The 22,884-nt window shown below is 46.6% G+C and overlaps 1 protein-coding gene across 1 annotated transcript in view; it reads right to left on the minus strand.

Annotated features, from left to right (window-relative positions):
• Window positions 1–22,884, minus strand: part of cntnap2a (contactin associated protein 2a) — a 2,445,269-nt gene that overhangs the window by 1,316,585 nt on the left and 1,105,800 nt on the right. The window contains exon 9 of the mRNA XM_038797786.1: window positions 15,778–15,927. Coding sequence (XP_038653714.1) covers window positions 15,778–15,927 — 150 coding nt within the window. The remainder of the gene's footprint in view (window positions 1–15,777; window positions 15,928–22,884) is intronic.

Raw genomic sequence — 22,884 nt, forward strand, 5'->3', positions numbered from 1 at the left:
GGATTTGAGAGCGCGGATGGCGTTGTGTTGTACTTGGGTGACGTTCGGGGCTGCTTTGTGAATGTGACTGATGAATCTGGCATTGACACGACTTCTGACGGCTTGAGCATACATGTCGAGTCTAGGGCAGCGGCCTTCCGGAGGGGTCCAATTCGACTCTTTCCTTTTCGTTTGCTGCATCGCAGATCTCGCGGTCTGCTGTTCCGGTTCATTGGTCGTCTCCTTGGTTTCGCTGTTGGCCTCTTGGGGTCTGTGGAAGAATTCCCGGAGCCTCATTCGCCTGATGAATTCCTCCGTGTCTGCCGCGAGACTGATGGGGTCCATTTTGGTGGTGGTGCAGAAATTGAGCCCTCTGCTGAGGACTTCGATTTCATCTGGTTGAAGGGTGTAGTCTGACAAGTTGACAATAGATTTCCCCGTATTGTTTTCGACTGTGGTACTGGGGGAGGCTTGGTTGCTGCTGGTGGTGATGCCGAGTTTCTCAAGCTTCCTGTTCTTGGTGTGCATATAGGTGGCATAGTATCGTTGTCTCATCTGTTTGGCGGTGTTATGCAGCTGGTCTGCTGTGTCCTGAGCGCAATTTGAGAATATGGCCTCTATCTTGGTTTCCAGGTTGCGTCGACTGCTGTAGAGCTGGTGTACGAGGTGTTTAAGGAGTGTCCATGATGTGGAGATGCCGGCGTTGGACTGGGGTGAGCACAGTAAGAAGTCTTACAACACCAGGTTAAAGTCCAACAGGTTTGTTTCAAACACGAGCTTTCGGAGCACGGCTGAAGAAGGAGCCGTGCTCCGAAAGCTCGTGTTTGAAACAAACCTGTTGGACTTTAACCTGGTGTTGTAAGACTTCTTACTTTAAGGAGTGTGACAGAGGTGCGGCGGCAGAGTCTTTCAGCGTAGTCTGTGTTGTAGGTCGACTTGAGTGGGTTTGTGATCTGTAGCCCTTTCGGGATCTTGTCTGCTTTTTTGCATCTTTGTAGAAACTTAATGTCAGTGTCTATATGCGTGATCTTCCTGGATTCATGTCGCATTACATCCACCCCCCACCATCTGGCCTGGACTTGCAAAATCCCACCAACTGTTCTGGCTTGAGACAATTCACACCTCTTTAACCTGTGATTATCCCTCTCCCTGGATCTGTAATGATTTGATTACTTGCAAATGCTCGCATTCCAAGCATTGTCCAGCATCTCTGACTTTGTCTATATAAATGTTTCTGGAACATACCTCGCCATTCACCTGAGGAAGAAGCAGTGCTCCGAAAGCTAGTGTTTGAAACAAACCTGTTGGACTTTAACCTGGTGTTGTAAGACTTCTTACTGTGCTCACCCCAGTCCAACGCCGGCATCTCCACATCATTCCAGATCCTAAACCAAGGTACATTTGGAATTTTGCTGCCAGTGAGCAATTTTGCATGTTTGGATGCAAACTGGGTGTCATTGCCATGTGGGCGGAATTATTTTAAGAAGTATTTTTATTTAAAATTTCATTAGGACAAATAACGCAACAAAACCACACGAATGGTAAGCTCAGCACAAAACAAAAGTCTCAACATGGCTGGATAGGGATGGGAACAGGAGAGGGCAGCAGAGCAGAGCTTCTGATTGGCTGTTCCGGGGAGATTTGCATACGTGCAGTGCGGTCAGCGTAAGTTGAAGGTGCACCTGCATCAGTGACCCGAGGAGTTCGACGGAAGGTGAGCATCCAGCAGAGGGCAGCAGAGCAGAGCTTCTGATTGGCTGTTCCGGGGAGATTTGCATACGTGCAGTGCGGTCAGCGTAAGTTGAAGGTGCACCTGCATCAGTGACCCGAGGAGTTCGACGGAAGGTGAGCATCCAGCAGAGGGCAGCAGAGCAGAGCTTCTGATTGGCTGTTCCGGGGAGATTTGCATACGTGCAGTGCGGTCAGCGTAAGTTGAAGGTGCACCTGCATCAGTGACCCGAGGAGTTCGACGGAAGGTGAGCATCCAGCAGAGGGCAGCAGAGCAGAGCTTCTGATTGGCTGTTCCGGGGAGATTTGCATACGTGCAGTGCGGTCAGCGTAAGTTGAAGGTGCACCTGCATCAGTGACCCGAGGAGTTCGACGGAAGGTGAGCATCCAGCAGAGGGCAGCAGAGCAGAGCTTCTGATTGGCTGTTCCGGGGAGATTTGCATACGTGCAGTGCGGTCAGCGTAAGTTGAAGGTGCACCTGCATCAGTGACCCGAGGAGTTCGACGGAAGGTGAGCATCCAGCAGAGGGCAGCAGAGCAGAGCTTCTGATTGGCTGTTCCGGGGAGATTTGCATACGTGCAGTGCGGTCAGCGTAAGTTGAAGGTGGTTTGTGAAGGGGCTGTTCTCGAGTGACAGCTTTACCCGAAACACTACTTACGTAGTGTCTCCCACCCATCCTCCTCCTCTAACCAAAAAAAAAGCTCTGTCCGTTGGATTGCTAAACTAACAAGTTTTTTATTTTTTTATTTTTCAGTAGTTGGGAAGTTAGTTCAGTGGGAATGGAGGCTAGGGCAGTTGAATGTTCCTCCTGCAGAATGTGGGAGGAAAGGGTCACCTCTCGTGTCCCTTCTGACTACATCTGCGGGAAGTGCACCCAACTCCAGCTCCTCGAGAGCCGCATTAGGGACCTGGAGCTGGAGCTGGATGAACTTCGGATCATTCGGGAGGCGGAGGAGGTTATTGAGAGGAGTTATAGGGAGGTAGTCACACCTCAGGTAAAAGAAGAAAGTAGATGGGTTACCGTCAGGGGAGGCAGAGGGAACCGGCAGGCAGTGCAGGGATCCCCTGTGGTCGTTCCCCTCTATAACAAGTATACCGTTTTGGATACTGTTGCGGGGGACGACTTACCAGGGGTAAGCAATGGGGCGCAGGTCTCTGGCACAGAGTCTGTCCCTGTTGCTCAGAAGGGAAGGGAGAAGAGGAACAGAGCACTTGTCATTGGGGACTCCATAGTTAGAGGAACAGACAGGAGGTTCTGTGGGAACGAAAGAGACTCACGGTTGGTGTGTTGCCTCCCAGGTGCCAGGGTTCGTGATGTCTCTGATCGTGTTTTTGGGATCCTTAAGGGGGAGGGGGAGCAGCCCCAAGTCGTGGTCCACATAGGTACCAACGATATAGGTAGGAAGAGAGATGGGGATTTGAGACAGAAATTCAGGGAGCTAGGGTGGAAGCTGAGAGCTAGAACAAACAGAGTTGTTATCTCTGGGTTGTTACCCGTGCCACGTGCTAGCGAAGTAAAAAATAAGGAGAGAGAGGAGTTGAACACGTGGCTACAGGGATGGTGCAGGAGGGAGGGTTTTGGTTTCCTGGATAATTGGGGCTCATTCTGGGGTAGGTGGGACCTCTACAAACAGGATGGTCTTCACCTGAACCAGAGGGGTACCAATATCCTGGGAGGGAGATATGCTAGTGCTCTTCGGGGGGGTTTAAACTAATTCAGCAGGGGGATGGGAACCTAAATTGTAGACCGAGTGTACAGGATGTTGAGAGTAGTGAGGTCAGGGATAGGGTTAAAAGTTCGAAAGAGGGCACCGGCAAGCAGGACGCTGGTTTGAAGTGTGTCTACTTCAACGCCAGGAGCATCCGGAATAAGGTGGGTGAGCTTGCAGCATGGGTTGGTACCTGGGATCTCGATGTTGTGGCGATTTCGGAGACATGGGTAGAGCAGGGACAGGAATGGTTGTTGCAGGTTCCAGGATTTAGATGTTTCTGTAAGAACAGAGAAGATGGTAAAAGAGGGGGGGGTGTGGCATTGTTAATCAGGGAAAGTATTACGGCGGTAGAAAGGACGCTTGAGGACTCGTCTACTGAGGCAGTATGGGCCGAGGTTAGGAACAGTAGAGGAGAGGTCACCCTGTTGGGAGTTGTCTATAGACCTCCGAATAGTCCCAGAGATGGAGAGGAAAGCATTGCAAAGATGATTCTTGACAGGAGCGAGAGTAACAGGGTAGTTGTTATGGGGGACTTTAACTTTCCAAATATTGACTGGAAATACTATAGTTCGAGTACTATAGATGGGTCAGTTTTTGTGCAGTGTGTGCTGGAGGGTTTTCTGACACAGTATGTAGACAGGCCAACAAGGGGCGAGGCCACATTGGATTTGGTACTGGGTAATGAACCCGGCCAGGTGTTAGATTTAGATGTAGGTGAGCACTTTGGTGATAGTGATCACAACTCGGTTATGTTTACTTTAGCAATGGGCAGGGATAGGTATATACCGCAAGGCAAGAATTATAGCTGGGGGAAAGGCAATTATGATGCTATTCGGCAAGATTTAGGAGGTATAGGATGGGGAAGGAAACTGCAGGGGATGGGTACAATCGAAATGTGGAGCTTTTTCAAGGAACAGCTACTGCGTGTCCTTGATAAGTATGTACCTGTCAGGCAGGGAGGAAGTTGTCGAGCAAGGGAGCCGTGGTTTACTAAGGAAGTTGAAGCACTTGTCAAGAGGAAGAAGAAGGCTTATGTTAGGATGAGACATGAAGGCTCAGTTAGGGCACTTGAGAGTTACAAGTTAGCCAGGAAGGACCTAAAGGGAGAGTTAAGAAGAGCGAGGAGAGGACACGAAAAGTCGTTGGCGGATAGGATCAAGGAAAACCCTAAGGCTTTCTATAGGTATATCAGGAACAAAAGAATGACTCGAGTAAGATTAGGGCCAATCAAGGATAGTAGTGGAAAGTTGTGTGTGGAATCAGAGGAGATAGGGGAAGCATTAAATGGATATTTTTCGTCAGTGTTTACACTGGAGAAAGACAATGTTGTCGAGGAGAACACTCAGGTTCAGTCGACCAGGCTAGATGGAATTGAGGTTCAAAAGGAGGTGTTAGCAATTTTAGAAAATGTCAAAATAGACAAGTCCCCTGGGCCAGATGGGATTTATCCTAGGATTCTCTGGGAAGCCAGGGAGGAGATTGCTGAGCCTTTGTCCTTGATCTTTATGTCGTCTTTGTCGACAGGAATAGTGCCGGAAGACTGGAGGATAGCAAATGTTGTCCCCTTGTTCAAGAAGGGGAGTAGAGACAACCCTGGTAATTATAGACCTGTGAGCCTTACTTCGGTTGTGGGTAAAATGTTGGAAAAGGTTATAAGAGATAGGGTTTATAATCATCTTGAAAAGAACAAGTTGATTAGCGATACTCAACACGGTTTTGTGAAGGGTAGGTCATGTCTCACAAACCTTATTGAGTTTTTTGAGAAGGTGACCAAACAGGTGGATCAGGGTAAAGCTGTTGATGTGGTGTATATGGATTTCAGTAAGGCGTTTGATAAGGTTCCCCACGGTAGGCTATTGCAGAAAATAAGGAAGTATGGAATTGAAGGTGATTTAGCGGTTTGGATCAGTAATTGGCTAGCTGAAAGAAGGCAGAGGGTGGTGGTTGATGGCAAATGTTCATCCTGGAGTTCAGTTACTAGTGGTGTACCGCAAGGATCTGTTTTGGGGCCACTGCTGTTTGTAATTTTTATAAATGACCTGGAAGAGGGTGTAGAAGGATGGGTTAGTAAATTTGCAGATGACACGAAGGTCAGTGGAGTTGTGGATAGTGCTGAAGGATGTTATAGGATACAGAGGGACATAGATAAGCTGCAGAGCTGGGCTGAGAGGTGGCAGATGGAGTTTAATGCGGAAAAGTGTGAGGTGGTTCACTTTGGAAGGAGTAACAGGAATGCAGAGTACTGGGCTAATGGCAAGATTCTTGGTAGTGTAGATGAACAGAGCGATCTCGGCATCCAGGTACATAAATCCCTGAAAGTTGCCACCCAGGTTAATAGGGCTGTTAAGAAGGCATATGGTGTGCTAGCCTTTATAAGCAGGGGGATTGAGTTTCGGAACCACAAGGTCATGCTGCAGCTGTACATAACTCTGGTGCGGCCACACCTGGAGTACTGCGTGCAGTTCTGGTCACCACATTATAGGAAGGATGTGGAAGCTTTGGAAAGGGTTCAGAGGAGATTTACTAGGATGTTGCCTGGTATGGAGGGAAGGTCTTACGAGGAAAGGCTCAGGGAATTGAGGTTGTTTTCGTTAGAGAGGAGAAGGCTGAGAGGTGACTTAATAGAGACATATAAGATAGTCAGAGGGTTAGATAGGGTGGACAGTGAGAGTCTTTTTCTTCGGATGGTGATGACCAACACGAGGGGACATAGCTTTAAATTGAGGGGTGAGAGATATAGGACAGATGTCAGAGGCAGTTTCTTTACTCAGAGAGTAGTAGGGGTGTGGAACGCCTTGCCTGCAACAGTAGTAGGCTCGCCAACTTTAAGGGCATTTAAGTGGTCGCTGGGTAGACATATGGATGAAAATGGAATAGTGTAGGTCAGATAGGCTTCAGATGGTTTCACAGGTCGGCGCAACATCGAGGGCCGAAGGGCCCGTACTGCGCTGTAGTGTTCTATGTTCTAACAGCAATACAATCATTAGGCTCAATTTTACACGCCGCCAGAGAATAAGGGTGAAGAGAAGGATAAAGCCATGAAAACATGGTAAAATTGTGCGCAGCATCCAACAAGTAATTACTTGCAATGACCATGAGAGTTCACAATAAATTTTTCGCACCATGTTCGGGCACTCATCAGAACATATCTCCCTAAGCCCACCGGCGGGGAATCCCGCCCCACATATCACTCAATCCAATACAGTTTTTGCAAAAACAGGACAACAATTTACTCTCGTCCTCATGCTCAAATGCTCTACACCCTAGTCAGAAGAAAAAACAACATGAAATCACCAGCATCATCACAGGGAGATAAAATCCGGGATAATGACACCATTAATATGGAAAGGCCAAGGCATGACAAGATCATTGCACAACACTCAAGATCTCTCAAAAACTTGAACAAAGCATCTTCATCTCCGCCATGCCATTGCCCCGATACTCTGGCCAGAAACCCAGTCGGGTTTGACTCAACATGGCCAGCCACCTCCAACGTCTCATGATGAGCATCCTGGACAGGACAGCATAGGACCAATGGTCAGGGCTTCCACCTGACCTCAGGCCTCGAAGACTGGATATAACGTGCTATTTCAAACTTTCACTCAAGGATACATCACAATTCATCAAAGTGAGCATCAAAAACTTGCACCACTGAGCTGAGATCATCATCCAAAACAACCATTCGCAGCCATCATCCCGATGCTGCCATCACCGCCGTGGTGTATGCCCACTTGCCTGCAAAATCGCCACTACAAGCTCGGCCCAACCCCAGCCATCTCTGACCACCCCAATCAAACGAGGATTCTTTCTGATTCAACACGGCGCAAGACATATATAAGACCATAAGACATGGAGCAGAATTAGGCCACATGGCCCATTTCATCATGGCTGATATTTTTTCATCCCCATTGTCCTGCCTTCTCCCGATAGCCCCTGATCCCCCTGTCTGTCTCTATCTTAAGGACAGACAAAGAGTTCCACAGAATCATTACCCTCTGACTGAAGAGATTCCTCCTCATCTCTGTTTTAATATCATAGATATCATAGAATTTACAGTGCAGAAGGAGGCCATTTGGCCCATCGAGTCTGCACCAGCTCTTGGAAAGAGCACCCTATCCAAGGTCAACACCTCCACCCTATCCCCATAACCCAGTAACCCCACCCAACTCTAAGGGCAATTTTGGACACTAAGGGCAATTTATCATGGCCAATCCACCTAACCTGCACATCTTTGGACTGTGGGAGGAAACCGGAGCACCCGGAGGAAACCCACGCACACACAGGGAGGATGTGCAGACCCCGCACAGACAGTGACCCAAGCCGGAATTGAACCTGGGACCCTGGAGCTGTGAAGCAATTGTGCTATCCACAATGCTACCGTGCTGTCCACAAGGATTGTCCCTTTAGTCTGAGATTGTGTCCTTTGCTCCTAATTTTTCTTATAAGTGGAAACATCCTCTATCCTCGCAGTATCCTGTAAGTTTTAAAAAGGTCCCTTCTCATCCTTCGAAATTCAAACGAGTACCGACCCAAAGTCCTCAAGCGTTCCTCATATGACAAGCTCTTCATTCCAGGGATTATTCTTGTGAACCTCCTCTGGACCCTTTCTAAGGACAGTACATCCTCCCTTAGACAATGGGGCAGCACGGTAGCATGGTGGTTAGCATAAATGCTTCACAGCTCCAGGGTCCCAGGTTCAATTTCCCAGCTGGGTCGCTGTCTGTGCGGAGTCTGCACGTCCTCCCCGTGTGTGCGTTGGTTTCTTCCGGGTGCTCCGGTTTCCTCCCACAGTCCAAAGATGTGCGGGTTAGGTGGCTTGGCCATGCTAAATTGCCCGTAGTGTCCTAAAAAGTAAGGTTAAGGGTGGGGGGGGGGGGGGTTGTTGGGTTACGGGTATAGGGTGGATACGTGGGTTTGAGTAGGGTGATCATTGCTCGGCACAACATCGAGGGCCGAAGGGCCTGTTCTGTGCTGTACTGTTCTATAGTTCTAAAACTGCTCACAATACTCCAAATGGGGTATGACCAGAGCCTTGTAAAGCCTCAGAAGCACATCCCTGGTCTTGTATTCTAGCCCTCTGGACATTGCATTTGAAAATGAAAATTTTCAAATTTGCCTTCCCAACTGCTGACTGAACTGGCACGCTAACCTTAAGAGAATCATGAACAAGGACTCCCAAGTCCCCTTCTGCTTCTAATTTCCTGAGCATTTTCGTGGGCAGCACGGTAGCACAGTAGTTAGCACTGTGGCTTCACAGCGTCAGGGTTCCAGATTTGATTCCCGGCTTGGGTCACTGTCTGTGCGAAGTCTGCACGTTCTCCGTGTCTGCGTGGGTTTCCTTCGGGTGCTCCGGTTTCCTTTCATTAGTCCCAAAAGACATGTTGTTAGGTCATTTGGGCATTCTGAATTCTCCCTCTGTGTACCCGAATAGTCGCCGAAATGTGGTGACTAGGGGCTTTTCACAGTGACTTCATTGCAATGTAAGCCTACTTGTGACAATAAAGATTATTATTATTTAGAAAATAGTCTATGCCTAAATTCATCCTTCCAAAGTGCATAACCTCACACTTTTCCACATTATATTTCATCTGCCACTTCATTGCCCACTCTCTTACGATGTCCAAGTCCTTCTGCATCCCCCTTGCTTCCTTAATACTCCCTGTGTCAATGATAATTATGTAATGTGCTTTGGGATAAAATAAAGGGTTAAAAAATGAGTGGAGACAGAGCTGGTGAAAACGCAGCCGTTCCCGTGCTCACATCACAAAACCCCCCCCCCATAAAAGGGAATTCTGTCGGTGCTGTTCAATTAATGGCCTGCAGGCATGAGAATGGCTTCAATAAGGGAATGGACAAGGGGAATCTGAGCGTCAGAGAAACAGGCATCAAACCTGAAGGGGAGGCAGCACTGAGGTTTTCGGTCAATAACAGCAGGGGAGAGTGAAAGGGAGGCCATATCTAGTTAGTGAGCTGCAAGAGGGCAGATGTTAACTCGGTTCAGTGATAGAGGATCTCTACCACATAATGCCAGGAGGAGACCAGCAAGGCAGACCAAGGCAGTGTGTTGGAAGGTTACATAGGATGTTAGAGGTCAAGGCGTGGTTCCACAGACACAGTTGCAGTTCTGGAAGGTGTGCGGATGTCACAACACCGAACTCACAGCCTTGGATGACATATAAGGTGTGTATGAAATGCGAGGGTGCCCACCCAGAAATCAGTCATGATCAGACACTGGTGTTCGCTGTCAGACACATTATAGTCCCTCAGGTGGTCAGTCAGAGTTGTTTCTTGCATTAACAATACTGAATGGCTGAGTGCAGCATGCATCTCTGCAACAGAATGATGGAAGCTGAAGCTGACACCAACCTAAGCCAGCAGTGTGGCTATGGTGGTCAATGAGGATGTGCATTACCGTGTTTGCAGGAAAAGTGAAAGGCAATGGACAGTGGTGATTCCTGGGAAACATGTCTCTAAGTGGCATGGAAACAGGATAGCCTATTGCTGATGGTAAGGCTGCTGATGATGAAGCTGGTGTGGAGCCCGAGAGCATTGTGACCTGATTGAAGAGGCTATTAAACATACTGCAGAGCAATAACTAGACCATACCTGACAACCGGTGATGGGGATGTGGCCAAGTGGATGAGACCTTCTGAAAACTTGGAAAAAGGCACTTTAAGCCCAAAATAGGCGACTAGAATTTGGAGAAAACACCGCTCACCCTCCTCCAACGCCATCAGGACAAGACATGCTAAGTGGTAGTAGTTCCAGGGGCCAAAAGGACGGAAAAGGCATCAAAAGCCTGGAGAGAAGGAATGAGGTAACGGCAAGCATGATGGGCAATGAGACCCCTGCCACACCTGAATAAGACGGACTGCCAGACCGCATGCCGAGCACCCCCCCCCCCCCCCCCCCGACCGCGATTAACTGATGGAGGGTGTTCCTCACACAGGAACTCCAGGAGACCATTAAGATGGAGATGGGGGCAACGGTCAAGGCGGCGGTGGCAGAGGCACTGACCATCCTGCAGGTGGCTCTGGAAAAAACGGAAAGGTGGCTGGAGACCCGGACGCATCGATAAGGGAGTGAGAGAAGGCCTCGACACACCAGAGTGACCCGATCGCTGCTTTCGAAATGGAAATGGCAAGGTTGGTGGCAACATAAGAATCAGGAAAATCGGTCACAACGGCAGAACCTCCGCAAAGTGGGCTTACCGAAGGGAACTGAGGGCAGGAACCCCACAGAATATGTGGCCCAAATGCTGGGTAAACGGTGGGTAGAGACAGCTTCCCCAAGCCACTAGAAATAGAAAGGTCTCACAGGTCACTCCAGCCAAACCCAAGGCCGGGGAACAACCAAGGGCCATCATTGGAAAGCTGCACCGGTACCAGGATTAGGAAAGAATCCTGATCAGGGCCAGACAAACAAGGTCCTGCAACTGGGAGGGTCGCTCAATCAGGGCTTATCAGGACATTGGGGCAGGCCTGGACAAGCGCCAGGTAGAATACAACAAAGCCAAGGCAGCCCTCTATAAGGATAATGTGAAGTTCGGAATGTTGCACCCAGCCAAGCTCTGGGCCAGCTTCCAGGCAGAGAACGTTACTTTCCCCCGCCGGCAGACATGGACGATTTCATCTGCAAATGCCGCAACACATTTCCAGTGGGAGAGAGGGTGCCTGGCGACAGGACGGGATGGGGGGGGAGAGGGTGAGGGGGGGTGACGGCGACGCACTCGCAGGTGGAAGGGGGGGAAATGGGGGAAGGAAACAGACTCAGTGGGAGAACAGAGAAACAGGGTGGGGAAAGGGAAAGGGCTCTTGGCAGGCTATGACAGATCGCACATGAACGCAAAGGCACTGCAAACAGCCCACTTTGGAGGGCCCCCAAACAAAGGGAAACTCCGGAGTGCAAGGACCCACCCACATGGCGTACTTAGTTGTCTGCCATCTTGGGTGGCCCCTGGACAAAGGGAAACCTGATGCACAGGGGCTTGGACTCATGCTGAGTTGGTGACCACAGCTATTTTGGATGGCCCCCTAAAAGTGGCAGTCTTCAGTGCTTCAGATCAGCCAGAACTCTTTATGGGGAGTGGTGACATACCAAAACCTTTTCCTCTCCAATCAGCCGCCGAAGAATCCTGCTCAGCTAGCAGTCAGCAGCACCACCCAAGGCTGCAGACTGGAATTCCTCTCACTGGAGAAGATAAAATTTGCCATTGGTGGATTGGAAGAGAGCTTCCACAAGACATGGAAATCATTCATCAACTTGCTTCAAGACCTGTTGGAAGTCAGCAACCAGTAAGGAGGGCGGGGGGGGGGGGACAAAAATCCATTAAAAAGACATCGAACAGAAGCGACATAGCCGCAGGAGACAGGACTAAGGGCAAGCAGGAAAAAGCAGAAAGAGCCACAACAAACTGGGGAAGACAGGCTGGGGCCAACATTCAGCAGTCCAACTGAGGCAGAGCGGTCAAAGGGGACCCACAGCCATTGGGGGATGGGGGGGAGCAAATTATATAAATATGTATAATGATCCTCATTTGTTTGTATCGCTTTTGTTTTCTTCTTCTCGTTCTTCTTTGGTTTATCTCTCTTATCTTTCACTTGTTCACTTGTAATTTTTAATTTTTCTTTGCTGGCTTTGCTCAATACTAGGCGCGTGAATTGAATTGTAAATTAAAAGTACGAACTGGAATGTGTAAAAATGTGAAAACCAATAAAAACATTTAAAAAAACAAAGCATACCTGTACCTGTCACTAAAAACTAGGAAGTCCAGTTGAAGACCAATGAGAAGGAGATGTTGGAACACACAACGCCCCTCATATCACTCCTTCCGACAACGCCCCTCATATCGCTCCTTCCGTTCACACAAGTCAAAGCAAAGATGAGACAGCAACCAGGCTTCTGGAAGCACTCAACACCTCATAGGAGAAAATATCTGAGGAGTCAGTGTCACATCATTCCCACAAAGACTCTGCCAGCACAGATACCCTCATGTCTGTGAACATTCAATCACATTTAGGAACAAGCTATGAGGTAGAAGGCTCAGAGGGCAGTTGAGGAGAAAGTATCTCACTCAGGTCTTTGTTGACCAGCGTGCACATGATAGGACAAACTGCCTACTTCTGGGATGGAAACATCTATGAATCCATGAATGGTGGCACCATCTGGCAAGCACTGCACAGAGCAACTGCTGGTGGCTGTGACTGTTGCGGTCACTACTATCCAGAAGATGGCTTCTCAGATGGGCACAGAAGGATAAGTATGCCCTGAATGGATAGCGGAGCAGCAGCCTGAGGTGCCTTTTAGGCTCCACTCCTGGCATGAACATGGCCCTCTGCTCCACTTGCTGTGACACCAACACCTCATGATGTCGTGAAGACAGAGGCAGCTCCTGCACCGATGCAAGAGGCCCCAAAATTCTGGGACCATCTAATCCTCATGCAACCAAACTACATCTGCTGCAATCATCGTAAACAGTGGAATAAAAAAATCAAGCACAAAACATTGGATTACCCGTATGAACTTGCGTAAATCCATCTATTTGAATTTGGGTATCACCGATTGATCACTAGGGTATCACCGGACAATGTTTTATTCCAGTGGTGGGCAACCTGCAGCCCTGGGACCAAATGCAGCCCATCAAGGTTCTGAGTGCCGCCCACGAGATATTTTGTTGACTGTTGCTCATGCACAGAATTGCCACATTCCTCTTTCAATCTGCTTAGCTTTTTTCCTGCCAGTATGACTGAAGTGATACATATGTAAAGCAATGGCAAGTGATGTGAGGTGCGTGCTGATTGCACACATTGTTGTCAGTCAGTATTCTTGAAGGCGTATAGCTGCCTAAAATGATCAAACATCTGGGAATGTCTTAGAATGGAGGGGTTGTGACAACCTCTTGGGAATCTTAAACAGACTTGAAGGATCTGTTTGCAGTGGTCACAACCAATTGTTCATTGCATGAGTGTGTGGTGAATATAGGAAAATGTTTTATATTATATTTTATATTTGTTGCAGAAATAATATTAAAAACTCTGATCTGATTTAAGATACATACAGGCAGTATGTCTGCTAAGTCTGTGATTAAGGGGCTATATAGGTTAGGTAATCATTGGTTCAACCATTTACTTTATATAGATAGATGGCTGATGGAACATTGTTTTGATTTTGGAAGATCACTGGAGTGTAGACAATTTATGATGATGCTTAGTCCTGGATAAACAGGTCATGGGACATCTTAATGGGAGGAGACTGAAGAATATCTTATGATGTAAATAGGTCGTTAGCACTGCTGCCTCACGGCACCGAGGACCTGGGTTCGCTCCCGGCCCTGGGTCACTGTCCGTGTGGAGTTTGCACATTCTCCCCGTGTCTGCGTGGGTCTCACCCCCACAACCCAAAGATGTGCAGGGTAGGTAGATTGGCCACGCTAAATTGTCCCTTAATTGGGAAAAAAAGAATTGGGTACTCTAAATTTTTTTTAAATTATGTAATTAAGGGGTGGAGCCAGGACTATCTGTAGTTTTGCAGTTTGCCATATGCTTTTAGTCTGACAAGATGGGGCTTCAGGTGGCTCCTGGAGGGTTCTCTCCAAGGTCTTTGCACAGAGAAAAGCAACTGAACCTGATTGTAAACTTTATTCATATATGATTTTTGAACTATATTGGTTTGCTCAATTGGAATATATATATGCGCAACTGTAGGGAGCAAGTTAAAATATTATTTTCCTTTTATTTCAGAAATGTATGAACTATTAACTGTAAATCTGTTATTCTGTTGCCAATGTGAATGTTTGTGTGCTTAAATTAAAGTTTATTTACATAAAAGATGTGAATTGGTCAGTGTTATCACTTCCGGGGCGAAGTATCTTTTCCTCACAGTTTTACAAATTGAAAATTGTTATTTTTCTCACCCAGGATCCAAATAAGCATAAGTCCACCCTGTTGCTGAAGGTCTTGCCTGAACTGCTGGAGCTTTGATGGCCCAAATGCTAACAGTCAATGACAGCCTGCACCTGGAGATTGGTGGGCTCCGATCGCAGGCCGGGCCACCGTGGGGGCCCCTCCCGGGGTCGGATCACCCTGCGCCCCAACGGCCCCCGACCGGAGAATACGGCAACCGGTGTAGGGGTGGCGGGGCGGGATTCGCGCCGCCCCCTGGTGATTCCCACCCCAGAGAAGGAAATCCCACAGTTGTCTCTAGAATATGCTTGAAATGATCCTGAGCTGTAGAATTAACGTTCCACTGTGACCATGCCAGGCACTGGCAAAAGCTGCTCGCCCCCTTCCTACCAGGCTCAGATTTATTCCATCCGAATGCACAGCTCAGTGACCAACTCATTGGGCAGGTGCAGCCTCTGGCAATACTTGCTCTGACATCTTTAGGAAGCAGAGCTCCTGCCATTCAATCTTCACTGGTGGGTAGCGTCCTCTCCACACAAGAGTCCCTCGCTTAATTGGCACCACAATCACAAACATTCACCACCTCCAGTGGAGGTGTGGCAGCAGCAGTGTATCCCACCTTCAAGATGCACTGCAGGAATTTACCAAGGCTGCTTAGGCATTACCTTCCAAATACAAGACCACTACCATCAGGAAGGCCAAGAGCAGCAAACAAACAGGAACACCACCACCTGGAAGTTGCCCACCAAGCCACTCAGCATCCTGACTTGGAAATATATCGCTGTTCCTTCACTGTTGCTGAGCCAAAATACTGGAACTCCCTTCTGAACAGCACAGTGGGTGTATCTACACCACAGGGACTGCAGTAGCTCATGAAGGCAGCTCACCACCACATTCCAAGGGCAATTAGGGATGGGCAATAAGTACAAGTCGAGCCTGTGATGCTCACATCCGAACAATGAATTCATGAAATATATTGCAACATACGTAAAACCACATTTAATGTACAGTTAATAGGATATAACCGGCTTCCCGGAGACCTTCAATGTCAAATTAGAGCCAATCGTGATGGTGCAAAGAAACATTTTGGGCCTCGCTCTCTGCTTGGTTGGGGAAATAGCTGGCCTTTGTCTGCCACTTTATCAGTGGTGTGGAACTCACCACGTACACAAAGGTATGCACTGACACTCTACAACTCTGCGGTACAGTACTGCCCAACACATCATGTTATCAAACATACTGTATTACCTTTACTGAGAATTTAAAACAACTTGTTAAATGTTACTGGCTTTCCTTCCGCTTTGTTCAAAATCACACCAAAATTAAAATGGATTACATGCTGCTAATCCAATCAACTGTGCTACTGGCTTTAACCTAAGGAAATGTAATTTTAATTAATCAGTTTATAACTGAGCTTCATAATTTTACTGAATAACTAATAACCTCATGCATCTTACCTCCAAAAAAATATTGATCTCCAGTTTTGATTTGCATTGAACTGTTTGTCCGAACAGCAGAGGCATCATCACCATCAATCGTGAGAATAGCGGAATTTTCCTTGGCGTGAAATTGTATTATATGCCACTGACCATCATTGAGCCCAAAACCTGAAATTCAACAAGAAAGCATCACTAATATCCTCTGCTAGCTCAATGTCCCAGTAAACTCAAGCTATTAAAATGGCAGACAGTATAATGTTTGGGGAATGATATAATGACCAAAGTAATCAGGAATAAAGCATTCAGTCTCTTGATACACAATTATGAACACCAATGTGATTCGCATCTCTGCAAAATCAAACTTGATGGCCCCATTTAAAAAAAACTTTGTTTTATTCAGTGCACTGAGTTAGAAGGAGTTGATTTTAATTGAAAAGTTGAGATCAGACAAATGAAACAAAATCTAATTGAGCTGCATAATTAAATCCAATAAAACTTTAGTAAAACATTGTTTGATAGTTTGCGGCAAAAAAAATGATTTTGGAGCTAGACGAACAGTTTCTCATGTCATTAATTCAAGATATGATTCCTTCCCCATCTCCAGTACTGCAAGGTAACAAATGTAGAGGTGGGGTGGAGTGAAGGAAAGATTGGCAGAGGCTCCGGGATATGTTGAAGGAAGAGGGTGAAGTGATAATGGCAAAAGAGGAAAAAGGGAGTGGGGAGCGATGGGGAAACAAAGAAGGGGAGAAACAAAAAGGGATGAAAGGTATTTATTACATAAATTTTAAAGCAAGGTAATGTTTGAAAGTAATTTATTTATTCTTTTATTTTTGTTTTACCTACATCTTAAATGCCTACATCTAAAATCATACAATGCTGCAGCACAGATAAGAGACCACCTGGCCCACCATGCTTGTGCCAGCTCATTTAAAGAGTTACCAATTAGGTCCACTCTCCTACACTTTCTGCATGAGCCCTGCAAATCTTTATTCTTCAAGAATTTATCCAATCAAATTTTGCAAGTTATTATTGAATCGGCTTCGACCAATCTTTGAGTGGTTCCAGAGCACGACAACTCCTTGGTGAAAAGCTGATCGCAAAAATTGCAAGACCTTCCTGATAAATTATCCTTCGCCTCTGACCTATCGCATCCAGCAGATTAATAGTGAGACTTAATTGTTTCCCCCTGCTCTGCATTTACAATTGGATGCAGTAGCTGAAAAGGTACAAGTCTTACTGATTCTAAATGTGCGTTATTGTGTGGAAGGAATGTCAGTGTCACCCTAAATCTGCAGCTCATACGACCACAATAGCTGCCAATTCATTGGAATCTTCAACTCTATCTGAAAAAGCTGACAGTGTCCTTAAAAACTGAGAATATTTTAACACTGCTACCAGTTTTTAGCCGGTCTCTTCATTGTTGCTGATGGTACATTTTCAAAGAAATTCATTTTGTATGATATTAACATTCCCAATGTATTCTCAAAGTGTTTGCTGATTTGTTCATTTGTTTTTTATGGCAAGTCATATTTATGTCTATTTTAGCTCAATGCTCCAGTTTTATTCACCAATAAGGTTTTTCTACATTTATTACTGCTCCCAATTTAAAGTATAATCGACCTTATTGTGCCGCTGCATAATTCTTAAAATTCAAAGACCATGAAATGCAATTTTGGCGTCAGTATCTCGTATAACCCTGTGAAGCTTTGGATCAGGGTCACAGTCTTCATTCCATTTTCCTATTTTTCAGGCTTTGGTTTAGATCTTAAATGATGAGAGCAAGAGGGCATGCCAAGAGCAGCACCAGACATAACTATGAATGAGATTCCAATCTGGTGAAGCTACAATACAATATTATCTTATGTGCCAAACAGCATAAGCAGAAAGTAATTGACAGAGCTAAGCGATTCCACAACTAACGAATCAGATCTAAGCTCTTCAGTCCTCCCATATCCAGCCATGAATGGTGGGGGATAATTGAACAACTCACGAGGCTTCACAAATATCCCCATCCCCAATGATGGAGGAGACCAGTGTATCAGTACAAAAGATAAAGCTGGCAATTCCAAACAATTTTTTCAAGGAGTTCCAAGTGGATGATCAACCGCAGCCTCCTGCGGAGGCTCCCAGCATCACAGATGTCTACTTTTAGCCATTTCAATTCACTCTGTGTGATATCAAGAAAAGGCTGACGGCAATGGATACTGCGTAGGCTATGGGTCCTGATAATATTCTAGCAATGATACTTGTGCTCCAGAAATGGTGTGCCCTTAGCCAAGCTGTTCCAGTACAGGGGCTACCGTGGGCAGCACGGTAGCACAGAGGTTAGCACGGTTGCTTCAGAGCGGCAGGGATCCTAGGTTCGATTCCCGGCTTGAGTCACTGTCTGTGGGGAGTCTGCACAATATCCTTGTGTCTGTATGGGTTTCCTCCAGGTGCTCCAGTTTCCTCCCACAGTCCAAAGATGTGCAGGTTAGGTGAATTGGCTATGCCCAATTGCCCTTAGTGTCCAAAAAAGGTTAGATGGGGTGGAGGTGTGCATTTAGGTAGGGTGCTCTTTCCAATGGCTGGTGCAGACTCAATGTGCTGAATGGCCTCCTTCTGCAATGTAAATTCTATGATTCCTCTATGATTCTATGAAATGAAATGAAAGTTTCCTTAGTCCCGTTCCTTAGGCTGCTCTCCCCTTTTAAGAGAAAGACAACTGACAGTGATTTAATCCGAGGGCCACCACACCTCAAGCGAGGGGCAAAGTTGAGAAAGATAACCTCAGCCAGTACAGTAATTGAAACTGGGCTGTTGCCGTTGCTCCGCATCACAACCCAGCTGTCCAGCCAACTGAGCTAACTGATCTCTGAATACTGTAATGGTATGTAAAATATCATTTGTGTATATAACATAACAAAACTGTATACAAACATTAGTGCATGCACAGATTACAATTCTAGCATCCGAGCACAGGTGGCGTGGCTACAGGAGAACATTACTGGAAGACATCCACATGGGAGACAGGACGTATTCTAGCATCTGACCACAGGTGGTGTGGCGACAGGAGAACATCACTGGAAGACACTCACATGGGAGACACAACCTGGACAGCAGGCACAGACTACAGTCACAGATCGAGCAGCTCCTGAGTCAACAGTATTAATAATATTAATATTAATAATAGTTAATCAGAGTTGTTTGCATCTAGCCATCGTATCCAATTGTGATCTTAGCAGACATCATAGGAACCCTTTAGTGTTTTAGTTAATTAATAAACAGTTTTGTTCATTTACAAAGCCATATATTCTCTGCTCACTTCAACTACAAAGACCTCGCCATCCGTGCAGAAAGAGAATATTACAAGTACAGCGACAACACTGACATCTACCTAATAATGTGGAAAATTGGCCAGCTATGACCGGTGTACAAAAATCAGGACAAATCAAACCCAACCAGTTATCGCCCCATCAGTCTACTCCCGATCATTGCTAAATTCATGCAAGGAGTCATCAACTGTACTATCAAGCAGCGTTTACTTAACAATAACCTGCTCACTGATGCCCAATTTGAGTTCTGTCCAGGTGATTTCAGCTCATGATTTCATTACAGCCTTCTTTCAAAAATGAACTCCAGAGTTCAAGTTAGAGTAACTGCCTTAACATCAAGGCTGCATTTGACCGAGTGTGGCATCAAAAAGCCTTAGAAAAACTGGAGTCAATAGGATTCAAGTGGAAAACTCTCCTCTGCTTGGAGTCTTACTGAGCACAAAGGAAGATTGTTGTGGTTGTTGGAGGGCAGTCACCTCAGCTCCAGGACATCACTGCAACAGTTCCTCAGGATTAGTGTCCTAGGCACAAACAATTTCAGCTGCTTCTTCAATGAACTTCCTTCCATCATAAGGTAAGAAGTGGGGTTGTTTGTTGATGATTTCACAATGTTCAGCACTATCCGTGAATTATCAGATACTGAAGCAGTCCATGTCCAATGCAGGAAGACAATATCCAAGATTGGGCTGGTAAGTGGCAAATAATATTTGCACTACACTAGTGCCAGGCAATGACCATCCACCCATGCCAACGCCACGACCAAGAAAGCACAGCAGCGCCTGTACTTCTGGAGGAAACTATGGAAATGCAGCATGTCCACATTGACTCTTACCAATTTTTACAGATGCACCTTAGAAAGCATAGTATCTGACTGCATCACAGCTTGGTATGGTAACTACTCGGCCGAAGACCGTAAGAAACTACAGAGAGTCATGAACACAGCCCAGTCCATCACACGAACCTGCCTCCCATCCATTGACTCTGTCCACACCTCTCGCTGCCTTGGGAAAATGAGCAGCATAATCAAAGACCCCTCCCACCCCAGTTATTCTGTCTTCCAATCTCTTCCATTGGGCAGGAGGTACAAAAGTCTGAGAACATGCACTAACAGATTCAAAAACAACTTCTTCCCCCACTGTTACCAGTCTCCTGAATGGACCACCTATGGACTAAACTCATCTCTCCATGCATCTTATCCACTGAGTAGCACTGCACTCCATATGCTTCACCTGATGCCGATGTCTGTATTTACATTGTGTATTTATCATATGTCCTGTGTTTTTCATGTATGGAACGATCTGCCGGGACTGCAGGCAGAACAATACTTTTCAATGTACCTCGGTACACGTGACAATAAATCTAAATTAAATCTAATCTCCAACATGAGAGGATCAAACAATTAATTTCCCCTTAACATTCAATGGCACTATGATCGCTGAATTCTGCACTATCAACATCCAAGGGGTTACCATTGATCAGGAACTTAACTGGACTAGTGATACAAATACTTTGGCTACAAGAGCAGTTCAGAGGCTAGGAATCCTGTGGCAAGTAACTCACCACCTGAATTTCTATCGGCTGTCCACAATCAGCAAGACACAAGTGAGGAATGTTTGAGAATACTCTCCACTTGCCTGGATGAGTGCAACTCTCAAGAAGCTTGTCACCATCCAGCACAAAGCTGCCAATTATATTGGCACCCTAGCCACGAACATTCTCTCCCTCCACCACCAAGGCACAGTTTTAACAGTGTGTATCATCTAAAAGATGCAATGCAGGAACTCATCAAGACTCCTTAGAAAGCAATTTTCAAACCCATGGCCACTACCATCTCGAAGGACAGGACTACAGATACCTAGGAAAATCCCCATCTGCAAATTCCCCTCGAAACTAATCACCGTTATGACTTGGAAATAAATTGTTGTTCCTTCACTGTCGCTGGGTCAAAATCCTGGACCACCCTTCCTAACAGCACTGTGAGTTTACCTAGACCATATGGACTGCAGTGGTTCAAGTTGACAGCTCCCCACCACCTTCTCAAGGGCAATTATGGGTGGGCAATAAATGCTGGTCTAGCCAGTGAAGCCTACATTGCTTGAATGAATAAATAAAAAATCAGCCTGTCATTTTTTCTGAACTACATTCTAAACTATATTTGAAGTTGACGAACAACAGCAAAATTCTGGGGCGGGATTCTCTGACCTCCCGCCGGGTCGGAGAATCGCTGGGGGGGTGGTGTGAATCCCGCCCCTGCCGGCTGCCGCATTTTCCGGCGCCGGGGATTTGGCGGGGGTGGGAATCACGCTGTGCCGGGTGGCGGCCACTGGCAGCGGCCCCCCCGGTGATTCTCTGGCCCACGATGGGCCAAGTGGCCGCCTGTTTATGGCCAGTCCCACTGGCGTAAATTACAATAGGTACTTACAGGCAGGACGTGGCTCTGAGGGTGGCCTCCGGGATCCTCGGAGGGGCGCGGTGGGATCTGGCCCCGGGAGGTGCCCCCACGGTGGCCTGGCCTGCGATCGGAGCCTACCGATCCGCGGGCGGGCCTGTGCCGTGGGGGCACTCTATTCCTCCGCGTCGGCCGCTGTAACAGTCTGCAATGGTCGACGCAGAGATGAACCCCAAAGCTCATGTGCTGAGATGATGCCAGCACACAATGGCGCTCCCGCGCATGCATCAACTCACACCGGCCGGCAGAGGCCCTTCGGCGCTAGCTAGCATGGCGCCATGCCCCTTCTGCGGTGGCTTGCGCGGTGCAAACCACTCCGGCGCTGGCCTAGCCCCTGAAGGTGCGGAGGATTCCGCACCTTTGGGGCGGCCCGCGCCGGAGTAGTTCACGCTACTCCTTCATGCCAGAGTCGCCCGCCTCACCAGTTCACGGAGAATCCCGCCCCTGATGTTTCTCAAAACAAAAAATTTAAATCAATTGCAACCATCACATCATTTCCAGATGTTTTCAATGTAGAAAATCTGAAGAATAATGGCTCATAACAGCTCAACATCAAATGCTTGGTGAAAGTTATATGTAAATGAACCATAATGCAATTGTGACTGTAGAATTAGCAGGAAAGCATTTGAAAATGTCCCTTATGACAGGCATAAAGTAAATTCTTTTATAAATATTTAGAAGCAGTACTAGAAACTGAAATAAATTTAGTTTAATTACTGGATGAGCTGAAGTGACTGATAGTTTGAAACTCCTGAGAGATAAACCTCTAATCCCAGAGACTGTTTAAATCTGACTCACAAAATACAACAAATAGATTCACCAAGGAAAGTATGTTCAATCGCAACATTTTATTACAACATTAAAAAGCAGAATTTCACAAAGCACTTGACAGATGCTCATCTGGTAGATGGATATTAAAAGCAAAATTTGATGATAATCATCAAAGGACAAAAAAATTGCTCTTGAAATTTTCAAAGTTTGATCATTTGGTCAAACTCTCACTTTAACACCAGCTCCACAGCCCATTAATTAAATAATTAGTCGGAAAACATCATGAAAATAACAGAAACTCCAAACAAATGTTTAAAATAAAGTTAAATCATTGTTCAAAATAAATAGTTTGCCAAGTTTAATCAGTCTTTAAAAATCAGGTCAAAATACATTTTTGGGAAGTATTTGCAGTCACCTGGGGCGAAATTCTCTGACCCCACACAGGGTCGGAGAATCGGCCGGCGGCGGCGTTATTCCCTCTCCCGCCGGGTTTTTAAATCTCCGACCGGCCAAAAACCGGCGTTGTGCAAATCCCGCCGGCAGCCTCTGAGAACAGCTGGCGCCGGCGGGATTTCATTATATTTTTAC

This window comes from Scyliorhinus canicula, chromosome 5, assembly GCF_902713615.1.
Source record: "Scyliorhinus canicula chromosome 5, sScyCan1.1, whole genome shotgun sequence".
Taxonomy (NCBI): domain Eukaryota; kingdom Metazoa; phylum Chordata; class Chondrichthyes; order Carcharhiniformes; family Scyliorhinidae; genus Scyliorhinus; species Scyliorhinus canicula.